Here is an 18,115-nt window from a genome sequence, read left to right on the forward strand (position 1 = left end):
GCTCCCTTCCCGCTGTGTCCCGTTCCACCGCGCCTGCTGTGTCCGATCCCCCGGGCCGTGCCCCGTTCCGCTGTGCCCGTTCCGCCGGGCCTGCTGTGCCCGCTGTGCCCGTTCCACCGTGCCCGTTCCACCGCGCTTGCTGCGCCCGCCGTGCCCGCTCTTTGTGCCCGCAGTGCCCTCTCTCCGTGCCCGCTCTCGGCTCCCCGTGCCCGCCCCACACGTCACGGCGCCGGGCGGGGCCCTCAGGCCATGGCCGCTGTCTGTGTCTCCGCCGCGGGGCCCGCCCGCCGTGCGGCCGAGCGTGCGCGGTGCTGCGGGCGGGCGGGCCCCGCGGAAGCAGCGCGGAGGGCGGCGGGCAGCGCGGGGCCGCCGCGGGGATGAAGGACCGGCTGGCGGACCTGGCGGAGGTGCGGGGCGCTGGGGGAGCGGGTGGAGCGGGAGCGGGATCGGGAGCGCCGGTGGCGAGGGCCGGGAGGGCTCCGCTCCCGCCGGGATCCCCGGGCAGCGGTTCCACCCTCGGCCGTTCCTGTAGCGCCGTGCTCCGCTTCACCCTGGCCTCTGCGAGCGGCCTGGGCGGCACCGAATTCCCTTCAGTTCCCCGGTAATTCCGTGCTTTGGGGGACACTGAATTCCGTCCAGTTCCCCGATAATTCCATGGTTTGGGCGGCACTGAGTTCCGTTCAGTTCCCCGCTAGTTCCATGGCTGAATTCCGTCCAGTTCCTGGTAATTCCGTGGTTGAATTCCGTCCAGTTCTCCGGTAATTCCGTCCAGTTCCCCCGGTAGTTCTGTGATTTGGGCGGCACTGAGTTCCGTTCAGTTCCCGGTATTTCCATGGCTGAATTCCGTTTCGTTCCCGGTAATTCCGTGATTTGGGCAGCAGTGAATTCCGTTCCGTCCCCGGTAATTCCGTTCCGTCCCCGGTAATCCGGGCCGGAGCCGCCCGGTGCCGCGGGCTGGGCTGGGTTTGGCTGGGCTGGGTTTGTCCGCCCGGGTTGGGTTTGGCTGGGGCCGTGCTGCGGCAGCAGAGCGCTCTTGCCAGCTCGATTTTCCGCGTGTTTACAAAATGGTAGCTGCCTCTGTTTATGCGCTCCTTTCCCTTATTCGTGCTTTGGAAACAGAATCCTAAAAAAGAAGGGCGAGTTTGGGGAGAGGCACCGTCAGTCTGTCTGCAACAGGATATGGCTTGGGTAAAATAAAAGGACATTTGAGGTTTTTTTGGTTTGGGTTTGTTTTGTTTTTTTTTCCTGAAAAGAAATGGAAATGGAGAGCACACAGGAGTTCCTGTGATAGTTCCAGTGCTCCGCGGATGTGTAGAAATTGGGACTGTGCTGAGCTGCATTCAGGTCTGGGGTTCTTTCATCTTCGGGATCATAAAATCCATTTTGGAAGCTCCATCTCTAGTGATGGAATTGCCAGTCTCTTTGTCTTCCTCTCTGAAAGGATGAATTGGCATCGGGAAGGTTTCAGGATTATTAAATTACAGTTTCTCTAGCAGGAATGATGTTCTGGAGTCGTGCCAGAAAACCAGTGTCATTTCTTTCAGGTGTACTTATATTCCCTTTCCCTGTTGTGAGAGCATGTGCCAGATTTCAGTGCTGGTGCACACATCCCAAATAGAGGAAGCAACCAACAGTGATCCAAATTTGCTTTATATTTATAATTCTATACCTGTAGACGTAATCCTGTTCTATGTTTCTGTAAATAGAAGAAAGCAATTCCACACCCTGACACACCCCCCATTGACGGGGTTAAAAGTGTTTCATGCAGCTGTACAGAGGAATTTTTAAGCCAGCTTTAGTGTTTGACATCTGAAAACATTTCTGCACTGGGCTGGGCTGCTTTTTAAATATGTATTGTCCAGTATTGCTGAAGTGTTCCATCTGTTCATCAATGTCATTTTCACTGCTGTAGAATTAATAAATAGCTTAGAGACATAAAAGTTTTCTGCTAATGAAGACGATATTTAAACATGAAATGAAGGTAGAAGTTACTGGAGAGCTGGTCTGTGTTTCATCACAATTATAAGTGTGTAGTTGACCTGAAGTTTTGTAAAGTTGGATATCCAAGGGAAATGAATATTCCCATTTCCACGGGCAACTCACTGAAGTAGCAGCTTCCATCTTGCATCTTTATCTGAAATATCAAAAATATAATGATTTTGTGAGGTGGTTTTCCTTTCACAGAATAAACACTTTGTACAGATATGCCAGACACATGGATAAGATGCTGTGAAAAGGAGAGTGAATCTGAAGAAGTAATGTGTTAACACTTGTTTGTCTATTTTCCAAAGTGTTTATGTTTATTAATGTCATTTCATTGTATTTCATTTGGCTAAATCATTAAGAGTAGAACACAGACACTGAGGTTCTCAAACAGGCCCAGGCCTGCAAAGCCTTCAGAAATGACTGTACCTTGTCTGTTTTCCTAAACACGAGGATTTCATTGTGTTCCTGTGGCCATTCCTCCCCTGTCCTTCCTCCACCCCACCTCCCCCAGAATTGCTGTGGTGCACAAGGACAGAAATGCCAATTTCTCATGTCCTCATCTGTGTGCTCCTGGATTTTACTGGGCAGCAAGCAAAATATTTTGTCATTAGTTTTACCCAGATCATTATGAAGAGAAGAGAGAGAGATGCTGCCTGTCAGTGGTTGTGGTTCATTGACACAACATTACCATAACTGACAGATATTTTTGTTAATGCACTATGTTTAGGCTGTTAAACAGTTGTTGGAGAAAGAAGTGGTTGATGGCATGCAGATTATACAGCCTTCAGATAATGCTGCTTCCTCTTGTTGTCTTAGCTCAAAGAACTTTTGTAAAGTATGTGCTTTATCAGGAGACAGCAACCACAATTGTATTTGTTCAACTTTAGAGGGTCATTTTAATGTCATTTCTAAATTAGTCTTAAGCAGGCCTAAATGAACTTCTTTAAGCTTTGAATTTTGATTTGTCCTTTAATACAATTAATGGGACAATTGAGCAAATCCCAGACTGGTTTTAGTTCTTTTGAGCACAAATAAGTGTAAAATTAAAAGGTTCTCTGATCCAATGCACGGTTTCCAGCAGTGGTTTATAGTAGGTGTTTAGGGAAGAAGAAAATGAGTAGTACATAGCTGTGATTGCAGAATGTGCTGCCAGCCTTCAGTGGTTTGCTGTTCACAGATACAGGTCCATGTGAAAGGCTCTAAAAGATCTGTACAGCCCATGTCTGTTCATGTACAGCCCATGTCTGTTCATGTACAGCCCATGTCTGTTCATGTACAGCCCATGTTCATTCATGTACAGCCCATGTCAGTTCATGTACAGCCCATGTCAGTTCATGTACAGCCCATGTTCATTCATGTACAACCCATGTTCAGATGTTCATTTAGCTAACTTCAGGTATTACAAACATTTCCTTTTAAAGGTCTGGTAGTAAAACTTACTCATCTTTGATTTTGTTGTTCAGGCATTTCGGAGCAAGGTTAGATGTAACCCTCAGCCCAAGCAGAGTGCTGGTTTAGCTCTCAGGTTTGGGGTGCACTATGGCTCCAAAATTTCCCCCTTGTGATGTGCTGAAGTGGATACAGACCTGTCTACTGGAATCCATTTTTCATGCTTGATTGGTGAAGCATTAAAAATACTTGATTTTTAGATTTCTTTACTCGTCAATGTTAGTGAAGATGTGTTGCACGTAATCTTTGAAAAATGAGTAGAACACAGCAATCTATAGGTTCATCTTTTTAAGCAAGGACCTGTAGCCGGATCAGAACTGCACTGATTTTTTTCTGAACACTTTCTTGGAGTGTCTGGGTGCCCCCGGAGCAGTTTAAGAGCAGGTGAAAACCCAGAGTCCCAGAGGTTGGAATTGTTGGATGGGGCGGCACGGGAAGAAGCCCAGAGTGAGGCTTGGCAGCAGCAGGAAAACACGGCTGTTGTTTTTCCCTGAGTCAGGCTGTGACGTGCGGCTGGGCTCAGGCACGGGATTGCTGAGGATGAGGATGAGGATGAGGATGAGGATGAGGATGAGGATGAGGATGAGGATGAGCTGTGCCTTCGTGCCGTGGCTCTGTGAGCTCATTTATGGCAGAGGGCTCCCAGTGACGTGGCTGTGGTTGTACAGGGCTGAATCCTGTTAATGATTGAGCTGCCCCAGCCCTCCCTGGCTGCGGGGATGCAGGAGGGTTCCTGGGCACAGCAGAGGCTCAGGGCTCTGTAAGCTCGGGGTGATTCCCTGGAGGATGGTCGGTCATGCCAGAGGAATACACGTGATCTGCACTGAGAAACACTGAGCTACCCTTGAGTGGAATTCCAAGGGCAAGTAATAGTCACGTTTTTCAGTCAAAAGCTGTTTCCAGTTTCAAAGGTCAGTAATTACTAAGATATGTCCAGCCTGACTTATTTCTGCAGTTCTGTAAGGTGGTGGAAGTGACAGAAGCTTCATAAACCATCAGGATAGCTTCTCCCTGGAGCTGAGAGATGCTGCTGTGAGAATATCTGCAGTTTAACCCTGCTGGCAGTGAGAGCAGCACACGGCTGCTCCTTCACTCACCCCACTGGGATGGGGCAAAATTCCACAAGTGGGAAAAATCATGGATTGAGAATAAAGATTGGTAAAGCAAGAGCTGCACTCGAGCAAAGCAAAAATGGGAATTCCTTCTTCCTTCCAGTGGGCAGGCAGGGGTCAATCCTTCCCCAGCAAAGCTCTGTCACACATAACAGTGACTTGGGGACACAAAATGCCCCAAAACTAAAAGTGCCCCACTTCCTTCTTGCTTCAGCTTTGTACACTGAGCATAATGCCACGTGTTCTGCAGTGTCCCTTGGGGACAGCTGTGCCCCTGTGTGCCCCCAGCCCCCTTGGAGGGCAGCAGGGAAGGCCCTGCCTCTGCAGGTACCCAAAGCAAAACATCCCTGTGCCATCAGCACTAACCCCAAACACAGCCCTGCCAGCTGCTGGCAGAGTTAACTGTGTCCCAGCCAAAGCAGCACGAACTCCTGGCCCCAGGGGGCTGGATGGATTTTATAGGTCTGTGAATGTTTATGGAGCTCTGTGTCCCAGGCTTGGAGTCCCAAGGTCAAGGTATGAGCTGCAAACAGACTTTATTAGATTGCTCTTGGCATTGACGTGAAACCTTTTATCAGCTCCGTGTGATAGTGCTCGTGCTGGGGAGCTGCAGCCCGGGCAGAGCAGTGTGCTCCTGCTGAGCTCTGGTCACTCCTGTGCTTGTCTAAAGAGGCACAAAAGCACATCAGGAGAAGAGAGTCAGCAAATGAGCTGTGTTTGAGGTAAGAGATGATTGAAAAGTATAGAGAGCAGAGCTTGACAAACTGCTCAGGTGTGTCAAGGGCTGCTGACTGAGGTAGGCTGTCCATAAATCCTTCAATAAATTGTAGAGAGCAAATGGATCTGTCAGTGCTATCATTGCAGCCAAGGAGGAAAGTGAAATCCTCGTGGCACAGGCTGTGGGCTGGGGAGTCATGGTCAGACGTTTCTGAGTCACTTTTCTGCTTTCATTCATTCAGGATTCATTCAGTGTTATTTGCTGAGATCTCATCAAACTAAAAGCTGGCATTCTGAATCTCTTAGTAGATGGTATTTTCATTATTTTAGTTCAAATATCTAAATATAGGATGCAGTTATGAGCAAGCAGAAAAATTATTCTCTACTCAGTAAATATAAACAGAAAGTGTTCTTTTTCATAGATAATGAAATTAAATGTGTTTAAAATGTAGCTCCTTCTTAAATATTAACTTAGGCCTTGTGTTGTGGCAGCAGTGCAGTCTTGGGAATGGTGACGTTTTGGGTGACTCCCTTGGGGCACAGACTTCCTCCCTCATTTGTGTTAAGCAAGACTGTTAATTGATGGCAATCTGTAAGGACAGATAATTTGAGTTCCAGCTTTATCTCCCCGAAATGAGTGCTTTATCAAGTCCTCAGTGCCGCCCAGGCTGAGAGGTTGTTCCAGAGGGCAGTGACATCTCATTTGCTGTATTTTTCTTGGGACATCCTTTCCCCTGAGCACAGAACCCAGATGGTTCCTGACCAAGGTGCTGCCCCGGGGCTTTGTGCATTCCCTGAGCCTGCAGGAGAGGAGCTGCCACCAGCTCTGTCACTTCTCCCTCAATTTGGATGCACGGGTCTCAATTGTCTGTAACTTCTTTATAAGATAATAGCAGTGTTTGACACTGGGTTAAATTGCAGAATTGTCATACAAGCAATGCATATCTGACATAATTCAATAAAACCAGAACCAAACTGCTTGGGTAATAGGGTCAGAGGTTAGGAGCAGAAAGTGGGTGTTAGAAGATCAGATGGCCTTGTAAGAAAAAAAAAGGTGCCTTGGAATGAAAATCCTTTAATGACAATTATCTTGTAGTTTGTTTTTTTCTAACAGACAATGCATTGGCTGCATGTTAAGGGTAATATTTTCTAATTTTGATTCAGTTCACTTCAAACAGTCTGTGCTCCACAGAGAGAATTGAAGAAGACAATCTTGAACTCTTTGCCTTCATGTGATGTGTGTTAATTGTGTCATTCCCCACCATAAAAACGGAGGCTCCATGGATTGTCCAGGCTGGGGGATGTGCTGGGAGTGTGGCACAGGCTCTGGGGCTTTCTCAGGTCTGTACAGATGTGTTTCAGTTCAGATGTGATGGGTTAGGCCAGTGGCCAGGCAGGAGCAGCAGCTGAGCACGGCTTTGCTGTGGCTGCAGGGTCCCAGCCCTGTGCCCTGCTCTCTCCAGGAGTGTTTTATTTGACACAGCAATCCTCAGGGAACCAGAGCTCCTTCGGCTCTGCAGCCGGTGATGGAGCTGTGTGTGCTGTGCCACAAACTGGAATTTCTTACAACGGTGGCCTGGGGTGCATTTCACAGATTTGTGTTTGTTGTCTTTACAGTATAAAGGAAATGAAGATGGAGAGACAGTTATCATTGAAAAAGATCATTTTATGGATGACTTCTTCCAGCAGGTAAAGTTATACTTTTCACCATGGATGAAAGACTGACTGTTTTCTCTCTGTGCCTTTTAATTCCACTAATGAGGTTTAACAGTTCATCTTCCCTGGTATGGTTTGTAATTGTATGCCAAAACAAATAATGCTTTATGGTAATGCTTTATTAGTTCATTTCAGGGTATTTTCTGTATTTATTGCAGAGAAATGTTTTTAATTTCCTATCAACAAGAAATTTGCTAATAGAATTTTAAAATAGTAGTTTGCTAGGAATATTAGCACTTAAGGTTTTGGCCATTCAGAATACATTTGCTATTAACAATACCTGGTTTAAATTTTAGAAAATAATTACAGACTGTTTAAATGTTAACATTTCTAATGGGATTTCTTTCTCTGCTACTTACAGATGAAATAGTTTGGGTTTTATTAGCAGGTTTTTTTGTTTTTAAAAAATATTGCCCCTATATTATTCCGTTGTCTTTTTTGCCATATTTCTCTTCCTCTAGGTTGAGGAAATTAGAAATAATATAGCAAAAATAGCACAAAATGTGGAAGAAGTGAAGAAGCAACACAGCATTATCCTGTCAGCACCCAATCCTGAAGGAAGTGAGTAATAATAGTTAAGATGTCACACAACTGTGGCTAGATATTCTGAAATATTGTTTGATTGACTTAGGAATAGAACAAAAGGTGTTCAGGATGCAAAATGTAACACTAAGTAAACATTCTCATTTTTAATATTGAATTAATACTTTCATTTGTATAATGAGACGTTTTTTAAGTCTCATTTGAAAAAACGTGTGTTCAGAATATTTCCTACATCATCCAAACCTCAGACCAAAACCCAGTTTAATGTGGGTTTTTCCTCAGGAACAGAGAGGTTACTTGTATTTATTCTAATTAGTGAAAATGTTGAAGCTTGTGCTGTCAGTCCTGTCTGTTCCCAGCAGGGCCAGCTCCTGTCTGACACCAGCAGCTGCTGCTGCTCTGCTCCACTTCCATGTGCAGCCCTGTTTTTAGAGCTTTAACCCAAAGCTGGAAGTGCAGTTGTGCTTGCCCAGCACAGAACTCAGAGTTCAGGGACCTTGCCCAGGGCCCTGGAACCTCCCCTGTTCTGAGCCTGGGCTCCAGCTTGGCTGTGCTGTGGGCAGGGCTCAGAGAAAAGGGAACAAAAGATGCTGAGATGTTTTTTTTGTTTCAGTGTTGCAATGCTGGCTTAACATTTATCTTGTTATTTCATCTTGGTGGTGGAACCTGAACTTGGGGTTCAGTTATTTTACCCTGTCCCCCTGTTCTTGGTGTGTGTTTGTATTCCTAAACTGCTTTTGCAGTGGATCCCAGGTTTAATTAGGATTCCTCTGAATTAACCAGGGGCTGTCTGTGGATCCCAGGTTTAATCAGAGTTCTCGTGAATTAACCAGGGGCTGTCTGTGGATCTCAGGTTTAATTAGGATTCCTCTGAATTAAACAGGGGCTGTCTGTGGATCCCAGGTTTAATCAGAGTTCTCCTGAATTAACCAGGGGCTGTTCTGTGGATCCCAGGTTTAATTAGGATTCCCCTGAATTAACCAGGGTCTGTCTGTGAGTTTGGTGCCCTGGGTGTGACAGGGATGGAGCAAAGCCCTGCCCCAGTGCTGGGGTGGGATCCCCAGGGTGTCACAGCTGGCTCAGGGGATGTTAAAGCAATGCACACGTGGTGCACAGCACACTGCCAAAAAGGGACAGAAATCTGTGTTCTCACCTCTACCTACAACTCAGTAGCAGTTAACTTTTGACTAGCAAATTAACATTACCCTGAAAGTCTCCAAAAAACGGTTTATCACCTGGTTTAGTAGAAGATTTGGTAATAATAACATTTCCCAGGTGTAGGCCTGCCATAAGAAGCAAGAACCTGATGGTTGCTATTATAAAAACAGATTTAAAGTACTTAGGAGGATAATAAACTTCAACTCTGCATAATTGTACTGAATCAAATTCTGGGATTGCAAGGTAGATTCTTAGACTCTTGCTGACTTACTATTAGCAATAATTAACAGTTCAAAAATATATTTTTTAAAGGAACAAAGGAAGAACTTGAAGAACTAAATGAGGAAATAAAGAAGATTGCAAATAAAATCCGGGCCAGGCTAAAGGGTAGGTTGTGAGGACAAATAAAACTCCTTGCTTTCAGAAATAACCTAGAAAATGACAATCCATATAGAAATGTCTTCTGCAGCTGAAGTGCTTTTTGGGGGATGATATTTTGGAAGAAGATTAACTGCAAAATGACACATTTTAAAATTTTTCCAGTGGAATAGACAGTAGTGTGACTCTGTTAAGAGTATGATTGAAACAGTTAGTGTGTTTAGAGATGTCTACCAATTATCACAATTATTTTAAAATTTTACTTATATATCACTGCCACCCCTCTCCCCTGAAATGTTACACATGTCTCTGGGGAACTTGTACATTTAAAAAGTAATAACAATATTTACAAATAATAATATTTACAATTGAGCTGTGAAATCACTGCCATTGACTCAGTACTCTTGTTGCCAGCCATTGAGCAGAGTTTTGATCAGGGTGAGAATGCCAACAGGACATCAGTGGACCTGAGGATCAGGAAAACACAGGTAGGATCCCTTCAGCTTACAGGAAATGTGGGGGAGTGAGCTGGAGTGTTCTGAGCTCAGGTCAGAGCTCGTGGGGTGCTTTGCTGGGCTGGAAGTGCCCCTGGCAGTTGTAGTGCAGAGCTGTTGCTGTGTGACAGAAATGGCCCTGTCTGATGTCCCTTTGTCCCCCTGTCTGTCCCTCTCTGTCCCCCTGTGCTGCCCCTTTGTCTCCATGTCTGTCCCCCTCTGTGTCCCCCTCTGTGTCCCCTGTCTGTCCCCCTGTCTGTCCCCTCTCTGTCCCCCTCTGTGTCCCCTGTCTGTCCCCCTCTCTGTCCCTGTCTGTCCCCCTGTCTGTCCCCCTGTCTGTCCCCCTCTCTGTCCCCTCTCTGTCCCCTCTCTGTCCCCCTCTCTGTCCCCTGTCTGTCCCCTGTCTGTCCCCTGTCTGTCCCCCTCTCTGTCCCCCTGTCTGTCCCCCTCTCTGTCCCCCTGTCTGTCCCCCTGTCTGTCCCCTGTCTGTCCCCTGTCTGTCCCCTCTCTGTCCCCCTCTCTGTCCCCTCTCTGTCCCCTGTCTGTCCCTGTCTGTCCCTCCCAGCACTCGGTGCTGGCTCACAAGTTTGTGGAGGTCATGACCGAGTACAACGAGACGCAGACGCTGTTCCGGGAGCGCAGCAAGGGCCGGATCCAGAGGCAGCTGGAGATCAGTGAGTGACCCCGCTGTGCTTCTGCACCTAAACCATTCTCTGCTGCTGGTGCCTCCCTCCTTTCTGACTCATTACATCTGGTACAAAGCACCAGAGATCTTGGACAGCATCTCAGGTGTGAGAGAAAAGAAACAATTTTACTGCATGGCACAAACTCCTTGGTGTTACTCTTCTTAAAACAGCTGTAAAGAAAAGAGAGAAAACCCAATTATTTCCTTTAGATTGAAAATTATTAAGGAAATTATCTTTTTCCTTTGCTTCATTTACTTGCAGTGTTGCAACTTTAAATGAAGCATCAAGAAAAGCTGCATTCTGAAACAGCAAGTGTTATTAAAAGCCATTCCAAAATTAACATGCCTAACAGGATAACAGCTCTTTTTATGTGGTCCCATTTTTGCCTACAAGGACACTTGGTAAATCCATCTGGCATAAAATCAGTGCTGCTGTTATATGGGCTTTAATCATTTGTTGACTGACTCACATATGAGTTATCCCAATTCATTATTAGGAGTATTTAGGAAGGTTCCTGACTTTACTTTGGAGTACAGTATCTACCTTGGAAGGTGTCTAAAAAGTGCCTAAATTTAGTCTGGTGCCTGACCACTATAGGGTTTTATCCTGCAAAACCTCAATGCAAGAATTGTCTTTGAATTGTCACCCTTCTGGATGGTGCAATGTTCTGTTCAGGACCGAGTTAGTGATGTTATGTGAAGTGCTGTTGTTTTTATTGCAGCTGGGAAGACCACCACTGATGAGGAGCTGGAGGAGATGTTGGAGAGTGGCAACCCTTCCATTTTCACCTCTGATGTATGTAGTGCTGGGCCCCTCGTGCCTGCTGTGTCCTGTCCTGCAGGGGAGCCTCCTGCCAGCTCTGTGTGTTTATTCTCAGATCATCTCAGACTCCCAGATCACCAGGCAGGCCCTGAACGAGATCGAGTCCCGCCACAAGGACATCATGAAGCTGGAGTCCAGCATCAGGGAGCTGCACGAGATGTTCATGGACATGGCAATGTTTGTGGAGACCCAGGTAAAGGCCTGCACACATTCATGGCAGGGGGGTTTCCTCATCTCCCCCTTGGCAATGTGCAGGAGCAGTTGGTTGTGTTCAGGCAGTGCAGATTTGGGGTTGTTCTGTGGTTAGGATATATGGAAGTGAATCACCAGAGGTTTTTTTTGTTTTGTTGTGGACAGATTGACCATCTCAATTTCCTTATGCTTTCAGTAACTGACCACAGCCCTGCCTTCCAGCCGGTATATTTAATAATTTCTTCAGTATGATTAATTGCAATATGCTGGAACATCTTTGTGCATGTTTTAGTGAGAAAAACCATCTAGTGGAGCACTGTAAATACCTGGGGGGTTTTGGATTCTCAGCCACAGGGGAATAGCAGGTGTGTCAGCAAGGCACTGTGCACCTTGCACTTCATGCAGGAGTTAATTCTGTGTTCACCAACGTGAATTGTGAGGGGCTTGACGAGTCCTTCAAGTCATCTCTTGTATTCAGAAGCTTTGTCTTGACATGTACATAAATCTCTTCTGTTTTTAGTCTTTAAATACCAATTATCCAACAAAAGTATTTTTAACTCGGATATGAACATGGTTTGACTTCTGCAGGGAAGTGAAAAGAATAGTGCTAGAAGAGAAACTTGCCTGAAAAGCAAGTTAGAGAAACTTGCCTGATTTTTGGTGATGGGTAATTGGTAATTTGGTAATTGGGTTTTGTTCTACAAGGCCTTTGTTGCTTTGATATTAAATAGCCAGCCAAGAGAAATTGGTAGCAGGTTCTTTTGAATTACACACGAACAGAAGTTACTTGTGCATCATTCTGTAATGCTTTGCTGTTTTCTGCTGCTGATTATTTCTTCTGATGGACAGAGACACAGGTAACAGCCTTACTGTCATTTTTCACCAGCCCTCCATTCCATTGCCAACTGTCATTCCTCATCGTTAATTTGAATTTGTCGTGCACTGACACCCCAGTCCCTGAGCCCTGAGGAGCTCCCTGTGTGTGTTGATTCCCTAGACAGCTGCTGGACCTTGTGTGGAAATGTCATTGTCCTTTGCCACCCAGGCACTCCAGGGCTTTCTGCTCTGGGTGTGTCCCTCAGCTCAGGCTGCTCAAACATCCCTCCCTCCCTCCCACCCACCCAGGGGTGTTTGCAGCTGGGCAGTTCCTGTTCCTGCACAAGGGGGAAATTCTGCTGCCCTGCTCATTCCTTGTTGGATGAGAGCTGGGAGCCCCTTGCTTCTCATTCCATTTTTCTTTTACCTGCCAAAGCAGAAAAAATGACATCCCCAGTATGTGCATCACTGGTTTGTGACAGTAACTCTTGATGTTCTAGAGGTTCTTTCTTTAGGTTTATTAAAGATCCATGCATTCCAATAATGTGGTTTTTCCTTCCAAATTTCCTTCTAAGGGTGAAATGATCAACAATATAGAGAAGAACGTGATGAATGCCACAGATTATGTGGAACATGCAAAAGAAGAGACAAAAAAGGCAGTGAAATATCAGAGCAAAGCACGCAGGGTATGTTGTCTTGCTGGAATTGTGCCAGGCAGTATTGTCATTTAGCACAGGAGCATTGCCATGGGAATTATTTTGCTGTAGTTAATATTGAAAATTTGTAATTCCAAATAGGGGACAGGCACTTGTTGGACTGTGAGAACAGATCAGCAGTTCCTGTGTTCACAGTTTTCTCAGAGCTGCCATTACAGAGTGTAAAAACCCCAAAAGAAGAATTAATGTATTATTCCAGTGGATAAATTCACATGGTTTTTTCTTATCAGCTTTCACATTACCTTAAATTATTCAGATTCTAAATAACCATAAAAGTTTTGGGGTGTTTATTACAAGTAAACTTACCTGGATTTAAAGCTATCAAATCTATTTGGTAACAGGACAAATAAAAGTGTCTTTGTTGAAATAAGCTTTTTTAAAAATAATTGTGCTTGTAATTTTTAGTTTTAGAGATAAATTATGGGGTCTTCCCTCTGGCAGGGGTGAAGCATTGTGCCATGGCTCTGAATTTGTGTAGGACTTGAGTTCAAAGGAATGTTCCAGCATTTTCCATGGCTCTTGTTTTGTTTGGGTATCTTTCTTCCCATCAGACACCAAATAATATATTCTGATATCAGACTACTAAGTAGTTTATTTTTACATTCCAATTTCCCCTTTTGATGTGCTGTGCAGTTCAGTGAGGCTCGTTCTGGTGAGCTGGATTTGAGGGAATAATTCATTTTCTATAGATAGAGATCTGCACAGAGATAACAGGCCTGATCCTTTACAAAAGATCTTTTTAGAAGTGTTCAAAGAGCCCACTCAATGTGCATGTAAATGGTGCTTGTATCATCTCTGATAACTGCAGAGGCATTAATCACATCAGTTTACTGTTCAAAAATGTTAATTCTTCATTTGCAAGATCATGCAGGTACATTTATCTCAATTTAAGAACACAGGGGGCTTTAATAAAAGTGCTCGTGGATCTAAGAACTACTTGAAAAATTGAAAATGAATGCAACTATTAATGTGCTTAATATTAACAATACCTTGTTTTTTGACAGAAAATGTGGATAATTATCATTGTGTCAGTGGTGTTGATTGCCATAGTAGCTCTAATTATTGGTTTGTCTGTGGGTATTCGGTGATGCTTGGATAACCTCAGCATGCATGGCTTCCTGCCACTGTGGCAGTAAGTAACTAATCAACTAATTGGGCTCCTTTTTGTGTGTGCTCTTGTGCTGCAGTGGGGAGGGCTGGGTGCCATGGCCCTGCTCTCTGCTGGGACCTGCCTGGGCCACACAGAGCAGCAGGAGGGGCAGCAAACAGCCAGGGCTGCTCCCAGCTCTTGGGATTATTTCTTTAATTTCATTAATTACAACCCTCCCAGCTCTTGGGATTATTTCTTTAATTTCATTAATTGTAACCCTACCAGCTCTTGGAATTATTTATTCAATTTAATTAATTATAACCCTCCCAGCTCTTGGAATTGTTGTGTCCATGGAAAACCTCTTGGAATTATTGTTTCCATGGAAAACCTCTTGGAATTATTGTTTCTGTGCTAAAAGTTCACACCAGCAAACAATATGGAATACTGAGTGCACCTGGGACTTTGTCCAGTGGGGCTTTCTGTGGGTTTCAGTAGAATTTTTAAAGATTTACATGTCTGGCTGTTATGGCTTGCAGAACATCTTCAAATTTCTTACTTTGTTTATTAATGCTAGACAAAATGAAGCAGTGGGAGATCACAGTGTGTTCAGGACCTGAGATTTCTTTCAGGGTTCGTGTTTTTGCTGCAGTAAAGGACATTTCTTGTGCAGGGAATACTTAGCCAGGCTATCAGGCAGTAGCAGTTAACTGCTCTGAGTGCAGCAGAAATGCAGATTTTAACATCAGTGAATTCCAGCTCTGCACAGAGCAGCACGAGCAGGTGCCAGCTCAGACAGCTCATCAGGAATTCACGTTTCTGTACTAACACTCCTTTAATATCTCAGTTTTTGTTTTGCTGCTGGAGATTGCTCTCAGCTCTGGTTTGTGGGCAGGGAGCAGAATCACTGTCACTGCAGTCAGAAATCACCCCTGGCTGCATTTACACAAAAGCATCTCTCCTTTTTAACCCCTGCATCCCCTGTGAGCTGGCTCCTGCACAGTGCTGTCACTGACCTTGGGTGAATCCCACTGAGGGTGCAGCTGTAAAGGTCTGAGCAGGCTGCAAATATTTATCCAAGGAGGGTGGCAGCGAGCACTTATTTAGACTTGACCTACATCTGTTTCTAATGATGTTTACAGAAGTTGGGCAGGAGTAATAACCATGATTCTGGGAAGGAAAATAGAGAAATGCTGCACAGATGGCTCTGCCTTGTGGCCATGGTTACGTGGATGTTACAAACAGGGAAGTGCAGGAAATCACAGCAGTGATTGGTCCTGAGAAACAAAACCCCAGCACTCAGCCTGCTGTCACTGTGCCTCTGAATGTGTTTAATTCAACAATCTTAATATATTCTCTGACAAAGCATTTCAACCTTAACTTTTCTTTCTTTTCCCTGCAGAAATTGATGGTCCTAATAATCTGTGTGTCTATATTGCTTCTGATACTTGGAATTGTCCTAGCAACAACTCTGTCCTAGCAAGCACATTCCAAGAGTCACAACCTTCAGGAACTCCAAACATCTGCAGTAAAACCAAACCTTCCACAGGTGATGCCTGACACTGCCCCACCATGATGTCACTAATGGTTAAACAAAAAGCAAAAATCACTCTTGATGTTTACTCCTAAATGAGGATCAGAATGTATTGGGGTGTGTGTGGATTTTACATCACAAACACTTGTAAGACTGAAACTTTGTTTTGAGCTAAAGGAATTTAGGGTTTTTTTCCCATCTCAGTGTTACAGTTGAAATAGGGAGTTGAGAGATGATTGAGTTTGGACTGTTTGACTTTTTTTCCTATTGCTAACCTGACTCAAATTATGACTTTAAGTACCTTGCCAGTGCTGCCTTTGTTAGCACTCTTGTGAATATTTTTATGAGATGTAGCCTTCTGTTTAAGTGTATTAATTAATTAGTCACCTTAACCTATTTAAACTTCATGCTTTTTCTCCAACAAGTGCTAAAATATTTTATCCTGAAAAGACTACTCACTTAACTGCCTAGTGCATTACACTTGAGAAGAAAAAAGAAAAAAACTTTTTTTACACTTGCCAGGTTTTTTTATTTTTTCTTTCAAGGTTAATTGCTTTAAATACTTCCTTCATGGTTAATAAAAAATTAGTTGCAACATTTCTGGTGAAAGCATCCAGCTCTGAAATGCTGAGTTTGCACTTGAGCAGGTAATTTTACAGGTAATTCTTGTGCAAAGGATGGATCAGTTTTAGCCTTATTGCTTATATGGATATGACAGAAATGACTTTATGAAGCCAAATAAAGTTCTCTTGTTCTTTGTTTGCTAATGTTGATGTATGAATACAGCACATACAAACTGAGACACTGATTTGTTCTGCAATGTGTGTGGCTCTGACATGGATGAAGTGTTTTGGTGTACACATGCCTGCTGTAGTGCCAGCTTGCACGGCTTGAAAGCTTCAAAGAGTTCAAAAGTACCCAAATAACTGCATTTAATGTTACAGGTTATTTTTGTATTTTTGTGTGTAAAGTATTTGTAACTTGGGTTTGTGACTCCTCATTGTTCAAGCATATCCATGTAGATATGTAGATATATTTACACTCAGAGAGAAATAGAGCAGAGGAGAATTTGTGCCTTTTTAAACATAGCCTAAGAGAAACTCAGCAGTGTTTTCAGATATTCAGCTCTCAGTTGACTGCAGTAACTCAGTCCTACAAGTTTAGAATCCTTACACTTAGGTTTTGTTGAAAATGTCTGAGATCAGAGTTACTCAGTAAGGGAGAATTCAGACTTCCTAAAATCCAGCAAAGTTTACAATTTCTATTGTATGTATGAATATTCCTGCTTTGCTGTCCAGGTATACTGTGAATATGCTGGAGCTATTCAGATGTCAAACGTTTCAAACAGAAAGCAAATATTATTGTTATTATTATTATTTTTATTGGTCTCTTTACAAGTCAGCCATAAAGAAGTCGCTTGAAAAATTCGGCTTCAACGATGAACAAATTTCTTTTACCTCTGAGTCCAGAATGCTCACTGATGTTTGTGAGGAAGTTTACATGCAAAGTAAGGAAGGATTGGTTGCCTTAATGCTCATTCTAGGTAAATATTTTTTATTCTGTAGTTTTCTAGATTTTTATCAGTAAATATTATTTATACAGATATGCAAATTAGATGGGGGGAGAATTGCTGTGCTGTTTAGCAGCTGCTGTGTGAACTGACCCTCAGAATTCTGTCATGTTGAGGATTTTTCTCTGCAATGCAGTAATGTACCCATCAAGACCAGAAGTTTGAATAGGCTACTCCACAGTTTTTACTTCTTGTTGAACAGCTGCCTCAGAGAGTTTGTTTTAAAGCAAAACAGACCTTGTCACATGAACCTCTTTGTCTGGAGGTTGGAGGGGAGTAAATCTCTAACCTATGCACTAATAAACTCATCCAAGCCAGCTCCTGTGTCTGGTTTTGTCCGTGGGGTCACTGGGGAGATTCCAGCAGGGTTGGAACCAGGCTGCTGGGCTTTTACACTGATTTACATCAAACAATGGACAAGCTGTCTTTTCTGCAACTTTTAACCAAAAAAGATAATTATGAAGAAAACAATAGGATGTGTTAATTTAAACTGTGCCCACGGGGGAGTTTTTTAGAGAAATGTTGAGGTAAGAAGCCCCAAGGTTTCATTTGAGTTGAGTGCTCTCTTCATGCAGAAATAATTTGTGACAACTCCTGGAACAGCCTGACAGCAGTGAGGGTTTGAGATTTAATACCAAAGCACTTAGAAATGACCAATTAATGATTGCACATCACTAAAAACACAGGGAATATGTTATGTATGTTATATATGTTATATATAACATGTTACATGTTACAGCTGCTCTTACAAAGGCCAGCATGACCAGAGTGCTCAGATTGTTGAAATGTGCAGGTATCTGCTGGACAGGAATGAACTCTAGAGAATCTGTTAAAGCTCTTACTCTGCCTTAACTCTGCCTCTGCTGTGGGCTGTAAAACAGAACAGAGTTTTAGGCAAAGGAGGGTTTGTTTATCAGAGCACCACAGGAGTTCTGATGAACAGAAACCTGATAAAGCTGAGAAGACAAAGGGAAAGGAGGGAACTGCTGCCTGTGAGGAAGGATGCTTTTCTTTTAAAAATCACATTATTTACGGGGGTTGTGCTGGGGGTACTCCAGGAGTGCTTGGGGTGTGAATTTAAACACTTGGGTTATGCTGTGTTAAATTTGATTTGCTCTGTACATGGGGCTCAGATGGCA

The 18,115-nt window shown here is 43.9% G+C and overlaps 1 protein-coding gene across 2 annotated transcripts; it reads left to right on the plus strand.

Moving 5' to 3' along the window:
• Positions 1–236: 236 nt before the first annotated feature.
• Positions 237–17,293, plus strand: STX2 (syntaxin 2). 2 transcript variants are annotated; one of them, XM_014893168.2, is made up of 11 exons: positions 241–407; positions 6,882–6,953; positions 7,442–7,541; positions 8,994–9,068; positions 9,474–9,547; positions 10,119–10,227; positions 10,961–11,034; positions 11,117–11,254; positions 12,645–12,755; positions 13,790–13,917; positions 15,275–17,293. In XM_014893168.2, exons 1-10 carry the CDS (start codon positions 378–380, stop codon positions 13,871–13,873), a joined length of 867 nt encoding a protein of 288 aa, XP_014748654.1. In that variant the 5' UTR covers positions 241–377; the 3' UTR covers positions 13,874–13,917; positions 15,275–17,293. The 2 variants fall into 2 exon arrangements, with proteins under 2 accessions (XP_014748655.1, XP_014748654.1); XM_014893169.2 differs by lacking the exon at positions 13,790–13,917 and having other exon boundaries at positions 237–407.
• Positions 17,294–18,115: the final 822 nt, after the last annotated feature.

The sequence above is a fragment of the Sturnus vulgaris genome, chromosome 19 (assembly GCF_052056855.1).
Source record: "Sturnus vulgaris isolate bStuVul1 chromosome 19, bStuVul1.hap1, whole genome shotgun sequence".
Taxonomy (NCBI): Eukaryota; Metazoa; Chordata; class Aves; order Passeriformes; family Sturnidae; genus Sturnus; species Sturnus vulgaris.

Coding starts and splice junctions, on each gene's coding strand:
- STX2 (XM_014893168.2), top strand. CDS start 378: ATGAAGGACCGGCTGGCGGACCTGGCGGAG. Junction 6,954..7,441: donor TGGATGACTTCTTCCAGCAG/GTAAAGTTATAC, acceptor CTCTTCCTCTAG/GTTGAGGAAATTAGAAATAA. Junction 10,228..10,960: donor CCAGAGGCAGCTGGAGATCA/GTGAGTGACCCC, acceptor TTTTTATTGCAG/CTGGGAAGACCACCACTGAT.